Source organism: Ranitomeya imitator, chromosome 1, assembly GCF_032444005.1.
Source record: "Ranitomeya imitator isolate aRanImi1 chromosome 1, aRanImi1.pri, whole genome shotgun sequence".
Lineage (NCBI taxonomy): Eukaryota > Metazoa > Chordata > Amphibia > Anura > Dendrobatidae > Ranitomeya > Ranitomeya imitator.
This window is the reverse complement of record NC_091282.1, coordinates 524938925-524960362: the sequence shown is the minus strand read 5'-3', so window position 1 is coordinate 524960362 and position 21438 is coordinate 524938925. Positions and strand designations below refer to the sequence as shown.

General features: G+C 41.8%; 1 protein-coding gene across 1 annotated transcript in view; it reads right to left on the bottom strand.

The window, feature by feature from the left end:
* Positions 1-520: 520 nt before the first annotated feature.
* Positions 521-21438, bottom strand: part of UGCG (UDP-glucose ceramide glucosyltransferase) — a 41121-nt gene continuing 20203 nt past the window's right edge. The window contains exons 3-9 of the mRNA XM_069767001.1: positions 19143-19245; positions 15168-15269; positions 13975-14087; positions 8017-8195; positions 6676-6762; positions 6290-6479; positions 521-3973 (exon numbers count right to left, since the gene is read on the bottom strand). Of these exons, the coding sequence (XP_069623102.1) occupies positions 3803-3973; positions 6290-6479; positions 6676-6762; positions 8017-8195; positions 13975-14087; positions 15168-15269; positions 19143-19245 (945 nt within the window). The 3' untranslated portion in view covers positions 521-3802. The remainder of the gene's footprint in view (positions 3974-6289; positions 6480-6675; positions 6763-8016; positions 8196-13974; positions 14088-15167; positions 15270-19142; positions 19246-21438) is intronic.

The window sequence follows — 21438 nt, the reverse complement described above, 5'->3', positions numbered from 1 at the left end:
TTTAATAGAGGCAAACATTCAGATTGAGAAGGGGTTGTCCTAATAGTGGACAACCTCTTTAACTGCTCCACACAGAGCTCTGACCTCAATAATGAGACAGGATCCCTCCAGCGATACACTAATAAATGTGAAAATGAGTATGGTGTCAATGAAGGTGCTCATGACTATATGGACCTTTATGAATTTGTAGCAACTTTTTGGTGCACGAGTAGCGAAAAACATTTTTTCCAAGCCACATTCATTTACATTCCAAAGAAAAGAAAACCTAGGGCCGTTTCTTGATCTCTATTTAGTTACAATTCCTTTCCCTCGTCCCCATCATACTCCCATATAGTAAGTAATAAAGTATACCCAGTAATGCTTGATAACATCCAAATTACAGGAAACTGTAATCTTCAATTAATGGAAGGAACACACGAAAACAAAAATGTTCCTGTGGTGGAACAAATCAGTTTGGACGATTACTCACAATTTGCAAGCATTAAATAATCCGGACTGCAAAATAAAAAGATGCCAGAAGTTTCATCTTTTGATTGTGAAATTTTATTTTCTTTTTTTATCTCAACTTTTTTTTTTTGAACAACCAACAAGAAACAATTATATTAAATAAACACAAAATATTCTACACATTTTCTCATTTGCAGCTACTAAGACGACCTTAAATTATACACCGTATTTGGAATTCAAATATTCTGCTTGTGATGCTCTCAGGAAGGCTGAAAGCACACAATTGCCAACATAAAACAAAAGCTTTAACTGTGTGCTTCAGGGAAGCTTTTTTATTTTTCATTTTACCTCCATAAGAGAATGTACGAGAAGTGCAAAATATCACGGTTATTTCTAGAAAACAAAAAAAAAAGCCCTCGAAGTCTGTCCAGCCTTTAATCTGTATATACACTGCATACACTAATAAACTTCCAGATAGTACAGTGTATGGTTGGGGTTAGCAGCGCAATGGATGGCATCAACCAAACTTCGTAAACATTTTTTTTTTTTTTTTTAAAAGTACAAAATACATAACAAAATAATGAAACGTTTCATGAACAGCTCACGTGGGTCACAACTAGACTGGCTTTGCAATGTGCCGTTTCATCAGGGAACCACATCCCTGATTCATGTAAAGAAAGCGAACATGCAACAAAAGCCTCACCCCACCTGATAAAAAGTGATGCCCTTCAAACCAAAGATTATGATGTCATAAGGCAAAATATTAAGCTGGCTGGAATGGTCTTGACTTTCTTAGAAGTAGAAAAATTTGGCCAAATACATACTATATAATATATAGAAGCCCAATATGGGAAAGGCGAGTGTCCAAATATTAAGAAGAGGTAATTATTGCTTTTATAAACGAGTACCTTCCTCAAGATATACTGTACTTAGATGTAATAAAAAGGTAGCAAAAACAAGACCTATTCGCCAGCCAGTGTGTTGATAACGGAGTGAGATGGGGCGACATAAGACATATGTACGTATATTATAGGCTTATGCATTTCCTGTTCACTTCTTTTGAGAGCATATACATAAAACCAAAATTTGCCCAGTTCACCAGAGCTATACAGGAGCGATCAGACATTACAGCTGGAAACATCAAGTACAAACAGTAGCAAGAAATATACAGCATGCATTTACATCTATTCACATGGTTACAAAAGCGTAGCTTAAAAAAAAAATCCAACTGTATAAAGCAGGCAACCCAACAGTAGACATGTTTGAGAACTAATAAATTAAGACTCTTCGGTTACAGCAAATACATCCTCACTTTCTTTGTACACATTTAAATATATATATTTACACTATTTACTGAGATTTTCATTTTGAATATTATACATGCATTAAAAAGGTACTAAATACAGGTCACAAAATGATTTTTTTTTAGCAATTTTATGTGGAGTAAGAAAATAGTTTAAATGTGTGAACTACTAAACGGCGTTTTCATCGTATGTATAAAGAGAAACGAGCAAACCATAGATCAAAAACAATAAAAAAGAGGATTAAAAGAAAAGCTGAAAGCAAAAAAAAAAAAGAAAAAAAAAAAGTCCCCTCACCAGGAGGAAGTTTGGAGTTAAAGGCGCTAAGGCTAGTTACAGCATTGAGATTAGCAAGGTTCCCAGATGGGAAACATTTAGTAATGGCCTTTAAGAGCATGGCGAGCCATATGGAGCAATCAAACAGTCTACTTTTGGTTAAGTGCAGTACCAGCTAGGAAGACACTGTCATTGCGCTGCTTTGGGAGGGACGAGATGTAGACACCCAAAACAGAAGTATAAAAGGCAGACTCAAAAAGGAGGAGTTATCGGGCACCTTCCAGAGAAGAGCATCAGAAGTGAGTGGTGCCAGTGACGTTATGACCAGCACACCTGCCGAGACGAGGGAACAATGAGCAGACGTTACGCATCTACCGTCATCATTAGAACAGGTCAGGTGCCCAATGTCTGCCAATCATGTACACGTCATACCACCGGCATCTCATGAGGAAGTGAGTGGCGCCAGTGACGTTATGACCAGCACACCTGCCGAGACGAGGGAACAATGAGCAGACGTTGCGCATCTACCGTCATCTTTAGAACAGGTCAGGTGCCCAATGTCTGCCAATCATGTACACGTCATACCACCGGCATCTCATGAGGAAGTGAGTGGCGCCAGTGACGTTATGACCAGCACACCTGCCGAGACGAGGGAACAATGAGCAGACGTTGCGCATCTACCGTCATCTTTAGAACAGGTCAGGTGCCCAATGTCTGCCAATCATGTACACGTCATACGACCGGCATCTCATGTGGAAGTGAGTGGCGCCAGTGACGTTATGACCAACACACCTGCCAAGAAGAGGGTACAATGAGCAGATGTTGCGCATCTACCCTGATCTTTAGAATAGGTCAGGTGCCCAATGTCTGCCAATCATGTACACATCATATCACCAGCATCTCATTTCTGATGTGGAAGTGAGCAAGTGTGGACGGCGCCAAATAATCCTACAGACGCCTGCACCTTTTCCAGTTAAAATTCACACCGCAGTCCCAGTGCGTGATGCCAGCTTTACATTTCTAGACCTGTACGACGTATTAATGTATTAATCACAGTGTAAACCATCACTCTAATCAACGCCAATAGTTCTGAGAATGCAAACCATCCAGCCGTAGGGAAGTTATGACAAAGTGCCTCATCCTTCAGTGTGACTGGTTTCCATTAACGGTTTCATATATTCTCAAAAAAAAAAAAAAAAAATTATCTGCGAACAAAGCGGTAGCCTCAAATTGATTTCCGCTCTTGTCATTCCTTCTGATGGTTTTAGAATGTCTGTAATACGAAGACGTAGCCCAATAATTTGTCCTGTAACGTAGCCATGTTTCATATCAGGAGGAGTGATTTGGCGTGACGAGGCTTTGTACCTTTGCATATATTCTTAGTATAGGACGCTTTATCATTACTACCTTTTCTTGAAAAGATGAAGAAAAAAAAAATACAACAACTTTTCTTCATTTGTCCCAACATATTGAAATAGAAACCAATCACTTTCTCCCTTCTAAGCCATTTACAGTAGAGCACTTGGATTCAGTTCTGGTTCTCCCCCAAAAACGACAACATGTTGCCCCTATATGGCCCAGATTATAAACATCTCATCTTCACAGATACAAGTGCCATGCAAAATAAATTAAGGATCAGATAGCAAAACGTACATGTAAAAACTATTCAAAAAGGTAGTTTCTTTCTTTAAAACCATTCGTATAAACATAATTTATAATACTTTTTTTTTGCTTTGTTTTCTCTCCTTTTTCTTTTATATACAATCAAAGGTCCAAAACTATACATCTAGGATTTCTTCTGCAGTGCCTCCGCATCGTAATCTATATCTTCCGGTCCTCCAGCTGATCGTAGGGTCCCACAGGGCAGATAAAAAGATGTATATTGTCATAGACTCTCTGATGAACCATGCAACTGCATAGTCCAGTTTTGAAAAAGGAAGAGACCCACCCTGATGAAGACAAAAAACAAAACACATTAAACCTGAGCAAGGGCAAGGTCACTTTCCAAACCATTATTAAATCATACTTCATAACCCCATAAATCGTAATGCAAAGTAATATCTGATAACTGTAAGGAATACTGGGCCATGTGAGGGGTGAGTAATATGAAGAACACACTTCCTGATGCCTTATCGGTCTACCATACTAGCTAAAACACATGATCAATGTGCAACATCATGGCAAAAAAGCTAAAAATGCGCGTTCTTTTCTCCCTCTTGGGGACATATCGCAACACCCATCAGACACACATCATACACACAGGACTATAATGGAGCTGTAAAGCAGATTAAACCAATACCTTTTCAGAAGAACTCATGCTCTCATTGTTCAGTGATCACCCATTGCTGTTATATGCTAATGAGGCGCAAGTACAGGAGGGCTGGACATGGCACTTGTCTTCTGCTGCATGTCTGGGTATTCACTGACTTTTCAGTGACATGCTTCCTCTAGCCAAAATGTCATGCAGGTATTGTCAGTGCCGTGGTCGGCGCATGCACAGATCGATTTCTCAAGTCAATTACATCATGTAACTCTGTACTTCAAAAATAACCTGACAGTTATGCTTTATTAAGTAATGTAGCGCTAGTAATTTTAATCATTTTTCAAATATACCTTATAAATGAAATCCAAAAGAAAACATTTCAATAACCTTCTAGAAGATGTCCCCCCCATTGCTGTTTCTGAAGCAAATCCATATTCAGTTCTACAAATAATGAGAATATGACTTTCTACAGGTAGGGGCGGAGCTTACACATCGTGCGCGCTAAATCCCGTGAACCGTATGTCGGTGCAGCGGCAGGTTACCTCAGTCACTCAGTGCACAAGGTGTGTCAGCTGTGAGTTTGCCGGCACACAGCTCCTCCGCCAGTCAGCAGGTTCCTGTGTGCTCAGTGACATCGGCACTTCTCAGTGTATAGCACACAGACACACAGGACAATCAGCTAACAGGGCAGAAGGAGCTCAGTAACATCAGCACTTCACCCACAGTGTTGACCACACAGCTACTTCTGCCCTGTCAGCTAATTCTTGTGTGTCTGTGCTGTACAATGAGAAGTGCCGATGTCACTAAGCACACTGCTGGCGAGCAGAGGAGCTGTGTGCCGACAAGCTCACAGCTGACTGAGGTAACCTGCCATTGCACTGACATACGGTGCATGGGATTCAGCACGCTGTGTAGACTCTGCTTCCAACCTTATATATGCGGAGCTAAATACAGATTTGCTTCAGCATGGGGAGACATCTTCTAGAAGGTTTTTGAAAGGTTTTCTATAAGATTTCATTTATAAGGTATACTTGAAATTTTAAAATCACTTGCTCTACATTAAACAAAAATTAAAATTACAGTTATGCTTTAAGTCCACCTTCAAGGGTGAAAATTATCTTGTTTGGCAATCTGTGGCAGGCGCCGTGAATGCTCAGAGAGGCGCATGTGCAGTAACCATCACATGACAAAACTGAGCAGAGATTGATCTGTGCATGCGCGGCCCGCAACAATGAAAGTGCCTATGTGAGATTTTGGCCAGAGGAGCAAGTCGCTGAAAAAGCAGTCCTTTCAGTCAGACACCTGAGGCAAAGGAGGGGTAACCATACTGGCAGGAGAAGACCAAGTGCAGCATCGGACCTCAGTGAGCTTATGCCTCATTAACAGATAATTAACGGGTGATTACTGAACAATGAGGGTATGGATTTCTTACAAAGAGGTTCCATTACTGCCATGTCTTAATTTCACAATCCAAAATCCTTCTGACAAATCCTCTTTAAAGGGGTATCCTCAAGTTCAAAAGTTATTACCTAGCCGAGAGGTGGAGGATAACTTCCTGATCACTGGGGTTTTGACCGCTAGGATCACCAGCAAACCCAAGTACCAGAGCTCTTCCCATGTGAATGAAGCGGTGGTAGATCATGTGTACTGCCCCTTCATTCATTGATGCTTACGAGAGTGATGAAGGACGAAGTGAGTGTAGCACTTGGCAATCTAAAGTGGTCCTATCAAGAATTAAGAGCGGCAGTGTGATTTACCACTGATCCATTCAAGTGGGGCTCTTCAGAGCCCTGGTTCTCAGGATCATTGAGGATCCCAGCAGTCTAAACCCCAGTAATTGAGAATAACTTTCAAACTTGAGAATACACCTTTAAAACAAGTCAAAAGATATGGCACATTTTGACAGACTGACATTTAAGTTAAACACTGAAATTTTTTTCTAACAATGTAAAAAAAAAAAAAAAATAATTAAAAAAAAAAAAAAAAAAAAAATAGCACATACCTGGACACCCCGCAGCTGAATGTAATCAAATATAAACCAAGCTAAACAGTGACACATAAAGAACACCATGATATCCCATCGGAAGATGTGGTGTGCGGCCCAGCCAATTATTAAACTGGAAACAAAACATTCAGAGATGGGTTCACACACGATCGTGGCAGGTACCATATTGATCCTGAGCTTCGTCCACCTGAAAGGAATGAACACAATAAATTAACTTTGATTTCTTTTTTCCCCTGTCTCATAGAAAAAGCGGTGTGACTTATTACTTATGGGACTGCAGCCACCAAGTTTGATCAATATATAAAAAAACAGAAATCTGGAACTACTGCCTTGAAAATGTTTGCACTGGGCAACCATCATAAAAAAAAAGCAAGCAGACTTACCTGATCATCCTAGACTGAAATTGAGATATGGAGTAACAACCAGAATTTTGCATTGCAACTTGTGTAGCCATAGAAAATTTCCAGCCCCTAAACAAAAAAGGATAAGAACAAACTATTAATATGGATACCAAGGTATGTTATAGGGGTTGTCTGCTTTGGGCATGGCTTTAGAGAACAATCAGATAGCCCTTTACTTGTCACCCGCTATATTAGCTAATGCTACATCTTGGGTGCAAGGGTCAGTGGGCCAGAGAATGAAAAACCACTTCAACCATCATTGTAGAATGAGCAGCGCAGCAGTCCATAGGGGAGGCTAAATTCACACGTCATCTAAAGGGAAGAGTCAAAGTATATGCCAAATAAATTGCCCAACATGTCCTAGAAGTTTAAATGCCCATGTGTCATTTTGGTACATTTATTTTTAAATATAAATAGTGATCTCTTAGGCAATGCAATCTTCATTAGTGATGAGCCAGTGTGTTCGGATAGTGTTATCAGAGCATGCTTGGGTGCCAAGTGTCTTTGGCGTGCTCGAATAATATGTTTGAGTCCCCGCGGATGCATGTCTTGTGGGCTGTTCAACCGCGCAACACATGCGGGGATTGCCAGGGATAGGCTTGTTTGTTAGGCAATCTCTGCATGTGTTCCGGGTGTTAACAGCCTACGAGACATGCAGCCGCGGGATTAGAACATTATTCGAGCACGCTCAAGATACTCTTAGCACCAGAGCATGCTCAAATAACACCTTACAAGATGCACGTTCGCTCATCACTAATTGCCATACATTTATCTTATTCTACTAAATTAAGAAGTGCTGCTTATGCAGGGTATAAGGATTATATAATGATATGTATCAGGATTATCCTACAAACTCCACAATTCACACCTTGGACTTTGATATTTTGCAAAAATATTCAGTGATACTGGTAAAATCAAAACTGAGAGATACTTAAAAATAAAAAAAAAAAGGAACTTCATAGTTTTAGAAGGCCAAATATTTCCCCCTGTCACAGCCATATCAGAGACCCGAACTCACCAGGCAATGATGGTAAAAGTTACTAAGAGCGATTGTTTCATCATTTATTGGTATATAATAATTTATATGGCCACATAAAAGATACGATTGACAAATGGGCATTTTCTAGCCTGCCAGGTGATCATTCTACAGATTACTGCCCCACATGAAAGAGCCTTAACCGTTGTGATCCTTGTAGGATCACAAGGTCTAGTAGCAAGACTATACATTTCAGGAACATGTAGAAAACCCTGCTGACTGATCAGCGGTGTGGGTACTACTGTCTGCAGTTAAGAAACGGCCCAGACACTGCACACACAGCTTACCGGTCTGCTATTGCCTTGGCCATAAAATAATCTTCAGCTATGTACTGTGCAAACGCAATAAGTCCACCAGCCTGGTCCAGAATCTCTTTTCTCATCAGACATGACATCCCCGTTACACACTTGAAGCCAGTAACATTGGCAGAAATGTATGATCTTGGATGGGAAGTCCCAAAATAGACCTAAACCAGAAAAAAGGGGAGACTGTTACATACATTAGAAATATGCAATTGTAGAGCTGTCATGAATAACAGGAATCTTAGTCTGCCAAACTACACTGCATACAACGTACTATTTATGTTTAGGGAACTTTGGATTAAGCATGCCTACTGTCTATTCTCTATAACCGGCCATAAAAAGACAGAAAAACAGATTTCTAAACATTGTATGCAAAGTATCTGATTGCAGGTTGGGTATGTATGTATGTATGTATGTATGTATGTATGTATGTATACCCCGTAGAATGGCAAGTCCGCAAGGTCAGGGTCCTCTCCCCACTGTACCAGTCTGTCATCATAAATTTGTGTATTGTAAATGATATCTATAACCCTGTATGTAACCCCTTTTCTCGTGTACAGGACAATGGAATTAATGGTGCTATATAAATAAATAATAATATGTATGTATGTATGTATGTATGTATGTATGTATGTACAGACAAAAAGTTTGGACACACCTTCTCATTTAAAGATTTTTCTGTATTTTCATGACCATGAAAATTGTAAATTCACACTGTAGGCATCAAAACTATGAATTAACACATGTGGAATTATATACTTAATAAAAAAGTGTGAAACAACTGAAATGATGTCTTATATACTAGGTTCTTCAAAGTAGCCACCTTTTGCTTTGATGACTGCTTTGCACACTCTTGGCATTCTCTTGATGAGCTTCAAGAGGTAGTCATCGGGAATGGTCTTCCAACAATCTTGAAGGTGTTCCCAGAGATGCTTAGTAGTGATGAGCGAATATACTTGTTACTCGAGATTTCCCGAGCACGCTCGGGTGTCCTCCGAGTATTTTTTTAGTGCTCGGAAATTTCATTTTTCTTGCCGCAGCTGAATAATTTACATCTGTTAGCCAGCATAAATACATGTGGGGGTTGCCTGGTTGCTAGGGAATCCCCTCATGCAAGTATGCTGGCTAAGAGATGTAAATCATTCACCTCATTTTTTCCGAGCACTAAAAAATACTCGGAGGACACCCGAGCGTGCTCGGGAAATCTCAAGTAACGAGTATATAGTCATGAAAATACAGAAAAATCTTTAAATGAGAAGGTGTGTCCAAACTTGTGGTCTGTACTGTATGTACGTATGTATGTATGTATGTGTATGTATGTGTGCGCATGTATGTATTTATGTGTTTGTGCATGTGATAGATATCTAGATCGCAAAGTAAGGAAGGATCAGATCCTCAGCCAGGTTACATTTCACAATTCTTACAAAACACTAGTAGATGAAAACAATACTTCTATAATTCCATATCACACCCAGGTGCAACCAATAAAACTACCTATATTTTCTAAAAGTGTTTAATCAACATCCAATAAATAGAAAATGGATATGTATACTTTTCAGTGACTTTACGCTTTTACAAGTTGAATTAATCCAGTAAAAAGTGTGCAAAGAGTCCATTGATATTATACTCTATTATACTCTACTAGATGGCAGCCCGATTCTAAAGAATCGGGAGTCTAGAATCCATATATACTTTATTTATTCAAATGTAAGAATAATACAATTAATAAATAATAGTAAGAAAGAACAAAAATAATAGGCAGTATATGGAGAAAACACCAAACAAAAGTTCAAAATTGGTGTGAAAATGTCACTGAACCACTTCACAACAAAATATATATAGTTTTGGTAAATGGTATTATCATTTTTTTGACAAAATTCGGCAGGAGCTTGAAGAGCAACGTCACTGGGCCCGCCTCCACGCAGTAGAAACTTGCTGTGAGGTAAAAATTCAAAAATCACACCAAAATGGCGGGCGGAGTGTGTCACAGTACGGCACGTTTCTGATTGGTCGCTCGCAGCAGGCGGCAACCAATCAGACACTGGACACTGTTGACGTCACTTATCTCCGGACATTAGCTCCGGACATTAGCTCCGGACATTAGCTCCGGACATTAGCTCCGGACATTAGCTCCGGACATTAGCTCCGGACATTAGCTCCGGACATTAGCTCCGGACATTAGCTCCGGACAAAGCCACGGAAGTTGGCACAAATTGCAGGAAGTAGTATTCTAGGCAATTATATATTAGATAAATGAAAGTTGTGGAGAATTTCAACATTGCAGATTTGGAATTCTTTATTCAATATATTGCTCCTGGGTGTAAGAGGGGCACATTCATTAAAGTGGTTGTCCACTACTTTTTATGGCGTTGAAAATAGCAAATGATTGTCTTTAAAAAAAACAAAAACCGAAACATCCCCCACCCTAATGCTGAATCGGCTGTCAGTCAGAGCTGGGGGCGCGGTAACAAACTGTGCACCCCTACGACTGGAAGCCAAATGCTGCCAGGGGGAATAAAGTTCATTTCCTCCCGGCAGTGGGGCTCTCAGTGTTGGCGCCGCACAGTGTCAGAACACTATTACCCTGCAGATTAACTCTATAGCTGCAGGTTAATAGCGTTATTTTACAAGACAGGTTCCCTTTAACTCTAAATCCATGAAAAAAAAAAAGAATTTCACTTGCAAGGTAAAGAGGACAAAAATGTTGTTAGACAGGCTATGGACAGGTCACAGAAGGTATTTTCCCATAGTACTAGGTTACCAAGCCTTCTGCATTAGCAGAGCTGTATGTCAAGGAGCAGCACCGCTTCAGCTGGATTCCACAGTGCCTGACAACGGAGGAGCTCTGCACAGAATGAGTGTCGAATCAAAGACAACGAGCGTGTCACAATAGAAATATAGAAGTACTTGAAATATCAAAGCCACGGTGCACTAAATAGGTGGCCAGCGCGTGGCATGGTCACTCACATTACGTAAATCAGCTTGACCATAGCATGCCTTTCTTCAGAACTTTTAACAGGGCCCTTACATGGAGAGTGTGAGCACAAAATGACTGTTTAACCCAATCCCAGGCGCTCGGCGCACCCTTGGTTTGGCCAAACCATAGCAATGATGTAACGCACGCAAACATGGCTTGGCATTGAGAAATTTGTATAAATCTGTGATTATATTAGTAGCGGATTTTTCTTACCATTTTATTGAGTACATCCTTAGTATTGATTCAGATATATCACAGTTGTGTGAAAGTGTGGGCCCACTTCCGGATTTCCTATTCGTCTGCATTTTGTGGTTACTTGTGTTATCTTTGTCTAATATTTAAATTTGGTGATCTGAAACATTGAAGTGTGACAAACGTGCAGAAGAATAGGAAATAAGGAAGGGGCAAACACTCACACAACTGTGTATATAGAAATATTAAGGTATAGCAAAGTTCATGGTGGTCCCTCTCAGGGGGACGTTCAGACGAGCAAATTGTAGGGACGTGTGCTGTCCAAGTAATAAAAAAAATAATAATAATAATAATCAGAAAGGAAACTGACAAATGTAATTCAATAGGGCTGTCCAGATGACTGTCACTGTCAAAAACATTAAAAAAAATTATTATTCTCTTCCAAGGATCAGATGAGAATCACCTATACAAGTCTGAGTGTGCACAAAATAAATAGGATCCCTTATGGATCATCTCATTAGTATCAGGTTTTCACAGTTACATTGCCATTACTAACCTGGGAATCTGTATTTGACCATATACATTATAAAACATCGAAGTATAAAAAGGACTATGTGGCTGTAAGATATGGACACAAGGATAACTTATCATTTTCTGGATGAAATGTTGTTTTATTTGCTCATCTGACTATGGCTTTATAATGAATACTAGCTATTGAACCCGTTCTACGCCCGGGTGGCGAGCATTTATATTGGTATATGGTCTCCATCCTGGTATGTGCTGCTCCATCCTGCGCCCCCATCCTGTCATGTGCTGCTCCCATCCTGCGCCCCCATCCTGTCATGTGCTGCTCCCATCCTGCGTCCCCATCCTGTCATGTGCTGCTCCCGTCCTGCGTCCCCATCATGTCATGCGCTGCTCCCATCCTGCGTCCCCATCCTGTCATGCGCTGCTCCCATCCTGTGATGCGCTGCTCCCATCCTGCGTCCCCATCCTGTCATGCGCTGCTCCCATCCTGTGATGCGCTGCTCCCATCCTGCGTCCCCATCCTGTCATGGCCTGCTCCATCCTGCGTCCCCATCCTGTCATGTGCTGCTCCATCCTGCGTCCCCATCCTGTCATGTGCTGCTCCATCCTGCGTCCCCATCCTGTCATGTGCTGCTCCATCCTGCGTCCCCATCCTGTCATGACAGGATGGGGACGCAGGATCTAGCAGCACATGACAGGATGGGGACGCATCCTGTCATGTGCTGCTCCCATCCTGTCATGCGCTGCTCCCATCCTGCGTCCCCATCCTGTCATGCGCTGCTCCCATCCTGCGTCCCCATCCTGTCATGCGCTGCTCCCATCCTGCATCTCCATCCTGTCATGCGCTGCTCCCATCCTGCGTCCCCATCCTGTCATGCGCTGCACCCATCCTGCGTCCCCATCCTTATGTGCTGCTCCATCCTGCGTCCCCATCCTTATGTGCTGCTCCATCCTGCGTCCCCATCCTTATGTGCTGCTCCATCCTGCGTCCCCATCCTTATGTGCTGCTCCATCCTGCGTCCCCATCCTGTCATGTGCTGCTCCATCCTGCGTCCCCATCCTTATGTGCTGCTCCATCCTGCGTCCCCATCCTTATGTGCTACTCCATCCTGCGTCCCCATCCTTATGTGCTGCTCCATCCTGCGTCCCCATCCTTATGTGCTGCTCCATCCTGCGTCCCCATCCTTATGTGCTGCTCCATCCTGCGTCCCCATACTGCCTCTGACCCGCTCGGCGCCGAGTGCTGGGGGGCCTGAGCAGGCGGGGACACCGGCACGCTGTGGGGGTCAGGTGCCGGTATCGCCGCCAGCTCAGGCCCCCCAGCACTTACTATATTCACCTGTCCTGCGTTCCAGCGCTGGGCGCCGCCATCTTCCCGGTCTCCTGGCCGTGACTGTTCAGTCAGAGGGCGGTGCCGGCGCGCATTAAGCGCATCATCGCGCCCTCTGAACTGAAGATTACAGGCCGAAGACCGGGAAGATGGCGGCGCTCAGCGATGGAACGCAGGACAGGTGAATATAGGCGATACTTACCCTCCTGGCGGTCCCTGCTTCTCTGTTGGAGATCGCGGTGTGCGTTCAGTGTGAACGCACACCGCGATCTCCCGGGAGCGTCACTCTGAGGCCCAGACTGCGCCGGCGCTTGCGCCTGCGCAGTCTATAAAGGCTTCGGACAGAGTGACGCTCCCAGCGTTATATTATAGATGTCAGCTCAAAGTTTATGTTCAAACCAAGCCCCTCCCCTGACATAGCTGAATAGTTCTGTGCATTTTCACCACATTCTCTCTTGATTGACAGCTCTGGCTTTACAGGAAAAGGCAGAGAGAGATGGAAAAACAAGTTGGAAAATACACTGGATTACTCGGCCATGGCAAGGGGGGCTTGCTTTGATCAGTCGTTTTGGGATGACATACTTCCCATAATAGGGACAGTCATGGACTTTGCATCTCCACCCTGATCTGTCTATATACTATAGATCTGAATCATATGACGATAGGGTCAGTAATATTGTAAGAACAGTCAGTTCCCGAGATAAAGAGGCACAGATAAACAGAAGGTTCTTGATGCCAGCGTATCGCCATGTTTGCATATATTACATCATTGTTTAAGGAGAAGGAAAAAAAATCCTCGTCTGCTTTGGAATGTGTCACACACCCACATATGGCGGCCACCTCGCATAACTCGTTCTGCGCCCTGCCTTGGTAAACTTCAGCCCAGTGATTAGCACAAGCCGAAAATGCAGCTCACCTGTTCTAGCGTAGCAGCAAACCCTTGCCTGTCCGCCACGTAAGGAAGCCCATGGACTAGGCCAACTTTTTCAGTCATTTGATTGGCCATGTCTGTGAGGGTGTCTGGTTTCACTGAAATTAAAAAAAAAAAAAAAAATTAAAAACAATGTTACTAGGAGAAGCTTTGACAACAGGAGAATGAAGATACACAATTAGCGTATCGGAAAAACGGCAGCCATGGCAGCTACCTCCCGTAAGAAAAAAAACGAAACAAAAAATGACCTACAAATCAAGATTGGACGGGGAAGTGGGGGGGGGGGGGGGGGGGGAGAGTTTAGCTAAACTAACACAAAATACTTTCGGTTGGAGGCATTTTTTCTTTGGATGTATACATTGCCGGCCAAGAGTTACCATACCCAGCCTACAAACTTCCTTGATGGAAGATCGCCTTGAAGTCTACGAAGTAAACAGCTTACAATCCTAAACCCAAGGACAAAAGGAAGAAGAGCAACCGAGTCCGTTATCTGATAGGGGGAGAGGGCACCATAGAGCATTTATTGGAACTCGTGGGCTAATTTCCCACAAGTGTCAAAAGTTTTGTGGCCTGAAATACACAGAAATATACAGGTCCTAAAATTAAAAACACAACACAAATCAAGAGCCAACTCATAATGTGCTCTTTAAGGGAAAAAAAGGTGTCAACAACTGGCTTGAAAATAATGAGGGTGAATGTTGCAGTTCTCCCATGAGACGAGGGGCTTGCTCCGCATTTTAACTACAATGCAACTATTGCCCCCAGGTGTTATATGTAGCCCTCTTTAATTTATCACAGCATTTCGCCCCCGACTATTGAGGTCACCAGCCGTCGTTTGACACCGACATGAGGCTGGGAGTGTGGTTTTGTTTGCAGGGAGGAAGCATTATGCACTAGGAGGATATGGAAGGATAAACAGATCTTATCGAATCCCGCTGGTCTAATAAAGCTCATGAAAGCAAAGTAGAGCCAGAATTTGTTCTACAGGGACCTCAGTGAGTACATAAATAGAAAGATAAGCAATACTGGAAGCTACGGCAGCCATTCTGGGCCCCTCCGGAGAAAGCACCTGCCCTGGGACATGGAGATTGCCCAGATATTGATGAAATTAGCGTTTTACACAAATTAAGGGAATCCCTGGAAATTATAGGATTCCTACTAAACATTTTCCAACATACCTTTAATCCCACTGTCGCAAATCCAGATCAGATCATACTTGGCAAGTTCGTATCCAGGCATTAGATTGTTTATTTTTGGGTTAATGCCAACCTTTTTACCACCTAGGAAAAAAAAAAGATAAAATATATAATCAGACTTCATTCACTCCCCTTTAAACGTCCCACTGCCCACATCAAGGTATAGTCACAGAAATTTAAAAGGACCGGGCACATCAAACTTTTAGCAAAATGCTAGTTTTGAGGACAGCCATCTCTACCGATCCCCCAGTATATCTGCACACTCCGTTTAGATCTGTATATGGAGAGCAAAGAGCAAAGCCTAATATTCAGTTGTTTGAACCCACCAATATCCGCCAACAGCCTAATGTGTATGGGGACCTCCTGAAACTCCCTGACAGATGATGTCAGGGGAGAAAAGGATGTGAACTGCTTAAAGGGGTTTTCCACAAGAATAAAAAGTGTAATTTTAAATCAATAGATCTTAGAATAATAATCATTTCCACAATTGGATGTGTGCATATAAAATGTTCCTGTGCCGAGATAATCTTATAAATCTGCCCTTGCTGTGTACTGTGTAATGACCGTACAGGGACATGGTCTGATCATACCACCGCTCCTGGGCAGGTGAGGAAGCAAAAGAATATATAGATATTACAGTAGGGGATCACAAATGCTTCTTTGAGGTAAAATATTGTTTAAAAACAGGCAGTAAAATGTTTTACCTCACAGAAAGAGTCAGCGGCACTGATCAGCAGGACACTTACATTCTCAAGGTTGATTATTTTCTCCCAGATACCATCTCTTGGGGATGACAACTAGGAAAATGTCCCTATACACATTGAATTGTCAAATGGTCTCGCCAAAAAATGGCAAGTTTGGACAATTGTGCGCCAAAAGACACATAACATAGCGAGCAGATTTTGACAAAAAGGTTAGCAAAAAAAAAAAAAATTAAAGATTTGAACTTTGTTCTGAGTTTGGTTCAGTTTCAAAGAAAGTTTTCCTCTCGTAGCACCAAATTAAGAACAGTACATATGGGTCTGTATATTCATTTTATAACCCCAATTTGCAATAGTGAAATATTTTTGCATGCCTGAGTCAGTTTAGATCAAGAAGACTGACAGGAAATAATGGCAGGGTGCATCGGGTGCTATTAAATATTCATTGCTGGCAAGAAAAGGCAGGCGGATTCAGGCTAAGCATTTTTTTTTTTTTTTTTTGTAGAGCTCAGCTGTTAGTGTGAGTCTTCTAAGTCAGATTTCCTGAGAATGCAGACACTGCTGTGGGATACAGCAATGAGACGGGTCAGGGAGTTTTGCTGTCATCAGCAACGCCTTCCCGGGGTTAACAGCAACTAAGAAAGGTGGGGGTAAGTTTATGCAATATATACAGTTGCATGAAATTCACGGTTTCCTATCCGTTTTAATGTTTGTAACACAAATGTTTCAGATCACCAAACAAAATTGAAATACTAGACAAAGATAACACAAGTAATCACAAAATGTAGTTTGTAAATGAAGGTCTATTATTAAGAGACAAATAAATCCAAACCTACAGAGCCCTGTGTGAAAAAGTGATTTCCCCCTAAACCTAATAACTGGTTGGGCCACCCTTAGCAGCAACAAGTGCAGTGAAGCATTAGTAATAACTGGCAATGAGTCTTTTACAACGCTCTGGAGGAATTTTGGCCCACTCATCTTTGCAGAATTGTTGTAATTCAGCCACACTGGAGGATTTCCAAGCATGAACCACCTTTTTAGGGTCATGCCACAGCATATCAATCGAATTAAGGTCAGGATTTTGACTAGGCCACTCCAAAGTCTTAATTCTGTTTTCCTTAAGCCATTCAGAGGTGAACTTACTGGTGTGTTTTGGATCATTGACCTGCTGCATTTTTTGATAGCTAGCAGTATTCATGGTTCCATTTAATACAGAAAGTATTACAGGTCCTGAAGCAGCAAAAACAGCCCTAGACCATGACACTACCACCACATTTTACTGTTGGTATGATGCTCCTTTTCTGAAATGTTGTGTTACTTCTACGCCAGATGTAAATGGGACATACACTTTACAAAACGTTAAACTTTTGTCTCGTCAGTCCACAGAGTATTCTCCAAAAAGTCTTGGGAATCATCAAGGTACTTTCTGGCAAAACTAAAACGAGCCTTTATGTTGTTATTGCTCAGCAGTGGTCTTCTGCCATGCAGGCCATTTTCGCCCAGTCCCTTTCTTATGGTGGGGTCATGAACACTGACTTTAACCGAGGCAAATGAGGCCTGCAGCTATTTAGATGTTGGTGTCGGGTCTCTTGTGACCTCTTGGTTGAGTTGTTCTGCACTCTTGGGGTAATTTTCAGCCAGCAACTCCTGGGAAGGTTCACCACTCTTCCATGTTTCTACCATTTGTGGATAATGGCTCTCACTGTGGTTCACTGCCCCAAAGCTTGAGAAATGGCTTTATAACCTTTTCCAAACTGATAAGACCTCAATTACCTTGTTTCTCATTTGTTTCAGAATTTCTGTGGATCACGGCATGATATATAGCTTTTGAGGACTTTAGGTCTGCTTCACTTTGTCAGGCAGGTCCGATTTAAATGATATCTTGATTGAGAACAGGTGTGGCAGTAATCAGGTCTGGGTGTGACTAGGGAATATGAACTCGGCTTCCAAAAGATGTGAAAAACCACAGTTAATTTATGTTTTGGGATGGGGCAATCACTTTCACACAGGGTCCTGTAGGTTTGGGTTTCTTTTTCCACTAATAATAAAGACCTTCATTTAAAAACTGCATTCCCTGCTCACTTGTGTTCTCTTTGTATAATATTTAAAATTTGTTTGGTGATTTGAAGCATTTAAGTGTGAAAAAACATTCAAAAGAATAGGAAATCAGGAAGGGAGCAAACACTTTCACTCAACTGAATATATATTATATATAAAACACATGATTGCTTTCTTGCAAATGAAGTATAATATTATGTTGTGTATTATATATATTATATACACTTTACCCCCACATACCTGCTGTTAACCATGGAATGTGATGCTGATATTTTGTTTAAAAAAAAATATTTTTACCTAACAAAAAAAAAAAAAAAAATCATCAAAATTAGTCATCCCTGGATTTAAAGGTGCAATGTACATCCCTAGGTGGGGTTCCTGGAAAGCCAGATGCGGAAATCAGATACTGTGCACTAACAGCATTGCAGCAATTGCTTTTATAGTACTGCAGCTTCTCATGGATTAGATTACAGGGCACAGGAGTGATTTAGGAACAAAGCTGCTCTTTCACATCCTGCCCATTCCAGCTTAGAAGGATAGAATATCTGGAGAAGAGGCTTCTTCTTGCCGCTGTTAATGAGACAGTTAACCTAGAAATTTTAAACTAGGGTTTCCTAGGCACTGCGCTGAACTCCAAGTTAAACAGGAGCACGAAACAGACAATGCTCAAATATAAATGCCTAAAGCAATATTTTCCAGCCTGAGCCAAGAGAGAAAAAAAAAAAAAAAAAAAAAACTTTAAATGATTTGCTATAAAAAATTTTTTTATAATATATATATATATATATATATATATATATATATATATATATATATATATATATATATATATATATATATATATATATATATATATTTTTTTTTTTTTTTAATTTATTATATATATATATATATACATATATATATATATACATACACACTGTATCTGGAAGTGAATAGCTATATATATTATATATATATATATATATATACACATATACATATATACATATACATACATACACACTGTATCTGGAAGTGAATAGCTATATATAATAAAAAATAAAAATCGATGGTTTGGGTCGTACAGCCAGTGTCTGATACATGCCGCCATTGCAGCGAACGGCAGGTATCAGCTGTCAGGTTCCCTTTAAAAATATCTAATCCCAACTGAAAATCCAAATAAAAGCAAACATTGGAAACTAGTGGCATAACGTACCTATGAATAAATTGGCATCCACATTGGGGTATTTTCCGAGTAGTTTTTTACATACGTCCACAGCCGGATCATCAACATCTTGAACACAAAGAAGGATTTCAAACTGGAAAAAAGATAAAGGAATTATTACTCAACGTGGCCCTGGCAATGGTTTCTCATTTGGCTCCACCGCCAGTTCCTGCAAGCAGGATCACACCCCACCAACATTTACTGGGAAACGTTCCTGTCAAGGGTGAACCGCAGGCTATACGTCACACAAAGAGGACCAGCATCATCGAGAATCAGTGTCATAAGCTAGCATTGGTGCTGGAGTATCTAATAACAGATCGTCAGCGCTGCAGTGAATAAAGCGAGGGCGGACAAGTCTAGTCGGAATGTGGCCGGAAGTATGCATACTTGCGGTCACAAGACCACATGCTTCCAACGTATTCTGACAGCGCGCGCTAGGAGATTACACAAGTTTGCAGGCATGAGCCCCAAGCCTGGACAACCGCTCTAAGAAAAACAGAAATGAAGCAGAGGACAAGTCGAATGAGCAATTGTCATAGTCATCAAGGGTGTGTGCATCTATGAAAACGTAGGAGTCAATGATCTATAATGACCTGCCAGGACAAAATATTCCGTAACCTGAGATATGTAAGTATATATTAGAAATATGAGCTATGACCATTTACCATCTAAAGTTGTAAAATGGTTACAAAGTCTACGGAGGACATGGTGCATTTTATATCATGCAGTCAGTAAAAGTATCATGTGCCCTAGGTGACTATCATACACTCCCTGCCATGTGCAGGCTTCAGTAATCGTGCGGTACAATTCCTAATATCAGAGTTTCATAGAACTCTAATGGAATGCTGTGAAACGCAGCAGCACACCGCACCTCATCTCCACTTAATTGTGGGCTATGGAGTCACCTTGTGCCAAGTCCAGATAAATGGCAGCCCCACGATTCCAAATTTAGCTTGTATCTCCACAGTTCTAGGAAGCCGAAAATACATTTCCATACACGAAATACATGCGAGTCACATCAGAAGAGCTTTGGGTTTAGTCACCCACAAACTTATTTTGGGAGTCCTGTTTCCGAGTTCCTCGGCGATCCTGCATAACTGATAGAAAACTACATGGGCCATTTTCCACATTAGTTTTTATTATGCTTCCACAAAGTGGTTGTTCAACTTTGGGGACATTTTTATTTACTTAAAGGGAATCTGTCACCCCAAAAATCATATATGACCTAAGGCCACCGCCATCAGGGGCTTATCTACAGCATTCTGGAATGCTGTAGATAAGACCCCGATGTAACCTGAAAGATAAGAAAAAAAGGTTAGATTATACTCACCTGGGTGTGTGGTCTTGCTGCGGTCCGGGTCCGATGGGCGTCGCGGTCCGGTCCGGCGCCTCCCATCTTCATTCGATGACGTCCTCTTCTTGTCTTCAACGCTGCGGCTCCGGCGTACTTTGTCTGACCTGTTGAGGGCAGAGCAAAGTACTGCAGTGCGCAGGCACCAGGCCTCTCTGACCTTTCCCGGCGTCTGCACACTGCAGTACTTTGCTCTGCCCTCAACAGGGCAGACAAAGTACGCCTGCGCCGGAGCCGCAGCGTGAAGACAAGAGGACATCATCGTAAGAAGATGGGAGGCCCCGGAGCGGACCGCGACGCCCATCGGATTGGACCACACGCCCAGGTGAGTATAATCTAACCTCTATTTCTCATCTTTCAGGATACATCGGGGGCTTATCTACAGCATTACAGAATGCTGTAGATAAGCCCCTGATGCCGGTGGGCTTAGCTCACCTTCGATTTTGGGGGTGACAGGTTAATTTTAAGTACCTTAGCAGAAGTGAGAGTTTGAAGTATTGGGACACCGATCGTATCACAATATGGACCTCATAATGCGCTCAGTGCCAGCCAATGGACATGGCATTTCATTATCGTAACCTTTCCAATATTGGAGAGAAAAAAATCCTGTGAGAATTGCTAGAGCTTCAACATGGTTGTCAGTGTTGAGCACTTGCCTAATCAACAGCATACTTTAGGCAGATCATTAGAGATTTCCAACATAACTCTTCACCAACGCAAGTCTCAAAAATAACAATATAGGGTGTAGGACCGGGTTTGACTTCTTGAGACAAACCCTTAATACAAGGTTACACACAAGGGTAGGTCCGCAGTGGTCGGATTAGCTGTGGATAATTTGGGAGCAAGTCAAACCCAAACCAAATTGTATGAAGTTTGGGGCAGACATGGTACTGCAAATTAAAAGCCTGATTATACTATGCTTCCTAATCTTGTGCC